The sequence below is a fragment of the Gossypium arboreum genome, chromosome 10, assembly GCF_025698485.1.
Source record: "Gossypium arboreum isolate Shixiya-1 chromosome 10, ASM2569848v2, whole genome shotgun sequence".
Taxonomy (NCBI): Eukaryota; Viridiplantae; Streptophyta; class Magnoliopsida; order Malvales; family Malvaceae; genus Gossypium; species Gossypium arboreum.
In genome coordinates this window covers 46,844,477-46,852,256 of record NC_069079.1, presented here as the reverse complement: position 1 = coordinate 46,852,256, position 7,780 = coordinate 46,844,477, and the positions used below count along the sequence as shown (strand labels likewise).

The window sequence follows — 7,780 nt, the reverse complement described above, 5'->3', positions numbered from 1 at the left end:
GGAGTTAAAGAAGGAGAATCAAGCAAGGGAAAGACGAAGGTCATCGAGTAGCCGACTTGGACTATTTTACCCAACACAAGGTAAGTCATTAAGCATATATTTGATATTGCTTAAATGATTGTAATATCTATGCAATTGTGTTTAATGAGATGAAATATATACAAATGTATGTGTATGAAAAGATGATATTGTTGAACGTAAAAGAGATAGTGAAATGTGTAGGAAGTTTGCTTTGGCACTAAGTGTGCGAGAAATAGATGTGTACGGGGACGAGATTGGCACTGAGTGTGCGAGCTTGTAATGTATGGCACTAAGTGTGCGAGTTTGGACTATATGGCACTATGTGTGCGGGCTTGAATCACATGGCACTAAGTGTACGTGATTGAGTATTAAGCACTATGTGTGCGAACTCTACACATATCTCCGATTGAACATTTATATGGAGGCGTGACTTCATCAAGATGAGTATGGACAGCGGAAAGAGTAAGTACCTTGAGTTCATGGCTAATAGATGCTATGTTCATGCTCGGGTGGAGTTGGTAAGATTTAAATCTATGTGATGATTTCAATTGCATTCCCTAAATAAGGTATCGTGGAATAGATGAAAGTTCATTTGATTGCATGATTGTTGCGGAAATGAAATGATGTATGGAAATTGCTTCAAATATCCTATTGAACAGTATATGAAATGTAAATGTATGACTTGGTATGAGATTGATCCGAAGATCTAAGGAACTATGGTATAGTTCGGTATGGCTGGAACACTTGGCCTTGTTTCATTATTTCATTTTATGATAATTGTATTAATGGATGGTTGTGGAATGCTTATGACTTCTTGAGTTATAAACTCACTCGGTGTTTTCTTGTCACCCATTTTAGGTTTCTTGGACTCGTCTCCTTTTGGGTGTTCGAATCACAACGAAGTCATCACACCGGTGAGCAATTTTGGTATTGTCTTCTTAGTCAACTTAGGAGAACATTTGGCATGTATGGGCTATTTTGTTTTGTTAAATTTTGGGTTGTAAACTTTAAGCCATGTGAAAATGGCCTATGTGGTCGTTTGAGTGGGATGCTAGAATCTATAGCCACGAGTCTTAGAAACCTTAATTTTGATAAGGTGGCCATAATTTGTGTCACGTATGATGGATGATTAGTAAGGCTAAGGAAGGATTCATGAAATTGGCATAGTCTACTGCAGTAACTGTTGCGGACAGCAGCAGTGATATAAGATCGAAAAATCACTAAAAATAGTAGAAGTGGAATTAATAGCTAAAAAAATTATGTACTCGAATCTTGATGGGTCTATTTTCATATGGATGAAACGAAACGACCATATGAGCTGTATTTTAAGAGATATCCAAGATTTCGTGAGACAGGGCCAGAACGGTTTCTGGATTCCCTGTTCCGACTTTGAAAATTCATTATAAATTAACCAGAGATAATTAGGAGTCATACCACATATTTATAAATTCATCTTTGAGTGTAGTTTCTATAGAAATAAACGGCATCAGTATTGAATCCCTACACAGGGAGTTATTCCAGTTGTAACACACGAAGGTCAGTGTAGTCGACCCCTGTAATATGGGAGACTTTAACTAATAAACTGTACTAATTGGCTTGACCAAAAATTCTAGAAAAAAATCTGTAGATGGAAATATGAGTCTAGTTTCAGGAAAAAATTATGAAACTGATTTTCGAGTTGTAAAACTCAAGTTATGATTTTTGAAGCGACTAGTACACAGATTGGCAGCTTGTCTGGAAAATTCTCAATAAGTGGTTTGAAGTCTGTTAACACCTCGTGTTCGACTCCGGCGACGGTCTCGGGTTCGGGGTGTTACAAAACTTCTTAATGAAAAATGCATGGGCAAATTGGATCATTCTTGTATCCTTCTTTCAACAAATACTCGCTTAGGCGATTATACCACATGCGTCCGGATTGTTTCAATCCATAAAGGGATTTGTGCAATTTGATCGAATAATGTTCTCTAGAACCTGAACTCACTGCTTCAGGCAGTTTAAATCCTTCAGGGAGTTTCATATAAATGTTAGTATCCAGTGGGCCATACAAATAAGTTGTTACTACATCCATTAGGCGTAAATCAAGCCCTTCTCTTATAGCCAGACTTATCAAAAATCTAAATGTAGTTGCATCACCACAGGAGAATATGTCTCCTCATAATCAATTCCAGGTCTTTGTGAGAATCCTTGTACAACTAAACGTGTTTTATACCTTACAATTTCACTATTTTCATTTCTTTTACGCACAAAAACCCATTTGTATCCCACTGGTTTCACACCTGTAGGTATACGGACTACAGGTTCAAACACTTCTCTTTTTGCTAGCGATTTCAATTCATTTTCAATTGTTTCTTTCCATTTTGACCAATCATCTCTTTGTTTACATTCCTCAATCAATTTTGGTTCATAATCCTCTTTATTATTTATAACATCTAGTGCTACATTGCATGCAAAAATATCATTGACGTCGATTTGATTTCAGTTCCATTTTATACCGGACATGACATAATCAATAGAGATCTCTTCATTGTCAGGTACCTGATTTTCTTCTGAAATTATTCTTCCAGTCATGTCTATAGTCTCTTCAGGAGATCCCGGTATAATCATTTTTTCTTTGATTTTGCCATCATTAATCTTTGCTCCTTTCTTTTTTTAAGGATTCTTATCTTTGGAACCAATTGGTCTACCACGCTTCAGGCGTGTATTAGACTCAGTAGCAACTAGATTTTGTCATTCTGGGACATAGTTTTATTGGAGCATTCACAGCTGGTATATGTGACTTAGTCACTTTTTTTGGGTCAGAAAATGCGTCTGGCAATTCATTAGCTAAACTTTGTAAATGAATAATCTTTTGAACTTCTAAATCACATTGCTTAGTTCGAGGATCAAGATGAGCTAATGACAACTCTTTCCAACTAATTTTCTTATCCAGCTGTTTGATTTCTCCCCCTAATGTTGGAAAAATTGACTCATCAAAATGACAATCTGCAAAACGAGCCGTAAATAGATTCCCTGTAGATGGTTCTAGATATTTAATTATGGATAGGGATTCAAATCCAACATATATACCCAACCTTCTTTGAGGTCCCATCTTAGTTCTATGTGGTGGAGCAATTGGAACATATACGGCACATCCAAATGTTCTTAGATGGGAAATATTTGGTTCCTGACCGTGAACTATTTGTAAGGGGGAGACTTTATGATAACTTGTTGGCCTGATGCGAACTAATGTAGCTGCATGTAAAATTGCATACCCCCAAGTAGTGATTGGGAGTTTTGACTTCATAAGTAATGGCCTTCCTATCAATTGAAGTCGTTTTATTAAAGATTCTGCTAGACCATTTTGTGTGTGAACATGAGCTACAGGATGTTCAACACTTATTCCAATGGACATGCAATAGTTATTAAAATACTGAGAAGTAAATTCACCAGCATTATCAAGACGGATGGTCTTAATAGGAAAATTTGGGAAATGGGCTCGTAATCGAATTAATTGAGCAAGCAATCTCGCAAATGCCAGGTTGCGAGTTGATAACAAAGATACATGAGACCATCTACTCGATGCATCGATTAAAACCATAAAGTACCTAAATGGTCCACATGGGGGATGTATAGGCCCACATATATCCCCTTGAATTCACTCAAGAAAAGTAAGTGGTTCGTTATTTATCTTAGCTGGTGATTGTTGGATTATTAATTTCCCCAATGAACATGCAGCATATGTAATGTTTTGAAGAATTTGCTGGCTCTTCAATGAATGTCCACATGAATTTTCAATTATTTTTCGCATCATTATTGAACCGGGATGGCCTAACCGGTCATGCCAAAGAACAAAGTCATTAGTAAACTTCTGGTTTACTATAGCATGTGTTTCTATAGAACTGATCTTTGTGTAGTACAAACCAGTAAAGAATGCAGGCAATTTCTCAACAATTTGTTTATTGCCTTGAGCAATCCTCGTAATTTGAAGGAATTCACAATTTCCTTCGTTTAAAGTCTCAATATGATATCCATTTTGGCGAATATCTTTAAAACTCAATAAATTTCTTTGAGACTTAGGGGAGTATAATGCTTTAATAATTTCAATTTTTGTTCCCCTTGGTAATAAAATAATTGCTCTTCCGGAGCCTTCTATAATAGTTGTACTACCAGATATAGTGCTCACACTTTCTTCTTTCATTATTAAATGAGAAAATATCTCTTGTCTTTCAATATGGTGTGAGTAGTTGCTTTATGCGCTAGACATATATTTTCACCATTCATAGCTGATTGCCTTTGCGTGATAATGTTCTTCAAAGAAATAAAATAACCACAAAATGTCACACATAATGGTGAAAACAGGTATTCAAAGTTCAAATTACTAAAAGGTCTATAAAACAAAATTATCACATAAAACATAGCACTAGTAAAGGTCATAACATCATTATTAAAGTTGCTAAATGAAACATAGAACAGTAGAGGTTTATTTTATTATTTATCGAAATTTGTGGCCTTAATAATTTCCTTCAATAGTAGAAAGAAAATCAGCCACTTCTAAGTGGGTTGCATTGCCATCATCAAAATCACCTTCGCCATCTTTATACACAAGATTGGTTTCTACTTTCTTTCCCTTCTGTTTTATGGACTGCTGATAAAGATCAACTAGATGCTTTTGTGTGCAACACACATGAGACCAATGTCCTTTCCTCCACAACGATAGCATACATTAGTCACATTTTCACCTTTTTCTTTCTCTTCCCTGTTACCATTTTTCCGATCCCACTTCTGGTAGGAATGTGAATTTTTAAAACGACCACCTCGACCATATCCATATCTATGTCCGCGGCCATGCCCTCGGCCACGACCATGACCACCACCACGCACACTACTATTTGCATGGTGTGTTTCTTTTAATTCTTGCCCATTGTGTAAACTCACATTCGCTTCAGGGAATGGAGCAGAGCCAGTTGGGCGTAATTCATGGTTTTTCATTAGCAGCTCATTGTTTTGCTCCGCCACTAGGAGACAAGAAATTAATTCAGAATATTTTTGGAAGCCTTTTTCACGATATTGTGTCTGCAGTACAACATTATTTGCATGGAAAGTTGAGTATGTTTTTTCTAACATTTCTGCATCAGTAATCTTCTCTCCACATAAATTCAATTGTAAAGTGATTCTGAACATGGCCGAGTTATAATCACTAGCAAACTTAAAGTCTTGCAATCTTAAATTCAGCCACTCATAACGAGCTTTAGGCAAAATCACAGTTTTCTGGTGGTCATATCTTTCCTTTAGATTGGCCCAAAGAATTTGAGGGTCCTTAACAGTTAAATATTCGGTCTTTAGACCTTCATGGAGGTGATGACGAAGGAAAATCATGGCCTTGGCCTTATCTTGTGTACTTTCTTCATTTCCCTCCTTAATAGTCTCACCAAGACCCTTTGCGTCTAAGTGAATTTCAGCATCTAGTACCCATGATAAATAGTTATTTCCAGTGATGTCCAGAGCCACAAATTCGAGTTTTGTAAGATTTGACATTATAAACTATAAGACAAAATATACAAGTCAATAATGTAATATAAAACATGTTAATATGCAAATGAAATAACACATATGCAAATGAAATATATCAACTTGTTACCCTTAATTCACCTAAGTGTCCTTCGGCAATCTTTAAGGAAAAATTTGTTGGCCTTGATTTCTTGTATTAGAGACTCGTGCTGATAATGTGTTGTGAAATAATAAAGAAAGAATAAACTAAAATGTGATAGAAGAAAGAGTGTAGAGAGAATATAGAAGAGAGACTGTATCTTCTTTTTTTATATATATTTTTCATGAGTACATGAGCCCCATATATATAGGGGTTAAAAGTAACTCTCTAATTATTATAGGGCATGTAAAGATTCATGACCTTTTATCTCCCATATTAATGGGGTATAGGAAAAGTTTTACAACTTATGAGGTTGATAATGACATCCACATAAATATTTCATAACATTAAATTATTTAAAAATTATAAGAGTCATTAATCTGTAAAGTTTTTAATATGAAAACTTATAAATTTACAATTTAATCACTTAATTATTATTAATAAATTTATAATTTAATCATTCTCAACATAATTTAATAATTTTGAATTAAAACAATTAAATAAATAATACTATTAAGTTATTTTATATTCTCTCATCCAAATAAAAATCTTTAAATTCTATCAACTAAACCAAAAATAAATCTATCATTCTCAATAGTGTATTAACTATATAAAAATAGCCTATATATTGTATACAAAATTTGAAGCAAATTAACTAATTTGACTTAACAATATAAGTTTTATCTTGATTGATTTGAATCTGGCCATTATTTAAAAAAAAAAACTTATTCACAGTGACTAATTTCCTTCTTGTTTACCAACTTATTATCTATACATCACTTTTATCATAATTACTTGGTCTAATTAATAACTAAAGAATTGTTCTGCTTGATTGTCGTGTAAATAAAGACATTATTTTATTATATAATTCATCAACTCTTCTTTTCCCATGAACTTTTTATTTGATTAATTGGCTACTTAAAAAGAAAAAACTAAGAGAAATTTTTTTAGGATATTAATTTGGTTGAGAGAATATGAAATAACTTAATACCATATTATTAGAATATGTTGAAAGTGACTAAATTATAACTTTATTAATAGTTGAGTGATAAAATTATAGTTTTAGTCGTTCTCACATCTAATCTCAATTAAGAACTTAATGATTAATGATTAATTTGTAATTTTCAAATAGTTTATTGACCAATTTGTAATTTTAAAATTTAGTGACTTAAATGTAAATTTATTAATAATTTAATAATGTTGGCTGTAGTTTTTTTTCTTATTTTTATTTATTATTTTAGAATCATTTTATTGCTTCCCATATTAATATTTTTCCTAAAAATAAGATAATTCAGTAAATTCTTTTAGTTTCATTCAATCGATTGAATAAATTAAAAAATATTTTATTAAATAAAATTTAAAGATACCCATTTTATTAAATAAGGAGAGTCATCCATATACACTAATATAAAATTAATTTAGTTTTACATTCTTTCATAACTTTTTCTATGATTAATATTTTAACAATCCAACATTCGTTACATTTATCAATAAAATTGTACATATCATTATGTAAAATTTCAAATCAATTCATATCTCTATTATTTTGGTCTTAAACATTGTTTATATTAATATTTAAGGGTTAACAATTTTTATATAAAATACAGGCGAATATTTGGTACACCAACAATACACTTTTTAACTCCACACCCGAGTTATAAATTTGTCACGTGTTTCATTTTTTTAATAATTTTTACTATATTTTATATACACTTGTCATCAACCCAACTCTGTGTATACCAAATATTTTCTCGTTAAATAAATAGTTAAAAATTTTTTCTTTACTCCAAACTTTACATGCATTATATACATGAATGAAAAATGAAATATGATTGTTGATGTTGGGATGAAACTAAACATACAAAACACTATGAAAGCATAATAGATGTTCTTTCACTCCCCAAATACTAATTCGATAGTTATGAAAAAACAATAACATAATATATCAACAATCAAAGTAAATTAATCACAATGTTGCAAGCAAAAATAATAAATTTGAAACATACAATTTTTATGTGTAAAACCTCTTTAAAGCAAAGAGTAAAAATCACGAGACTTAAAAGTAAACCAAAAGCTCCAGTATATAAAAAAAGTAGATTACAATACAAAGTCACAACAAGATCATATAACTCC

General features: G+C 32.4%; 1 protein-coding gene across 1 annotated transcript; it reads right to left on the bottom strand.

Annotated features, from left to right (window-relative positions):
* Positions 1–4,659: 4,659 nt before the first annotated feature.
* On the bottom strand, positions 4,660–5,535 carry LOC108465222 (uncharacterized). Its single transcript, XM_017765544.1, has one exon. The coding sequence runs from the start codon at positions 5,533–5,535 to the stop codon at positions 4,660–4,662; it is 876 nt and encodes a 291-aa protein (XP_017621033.1).
* Positions 5,536–7,780: the final 2,245 nt, after the last annotated feature.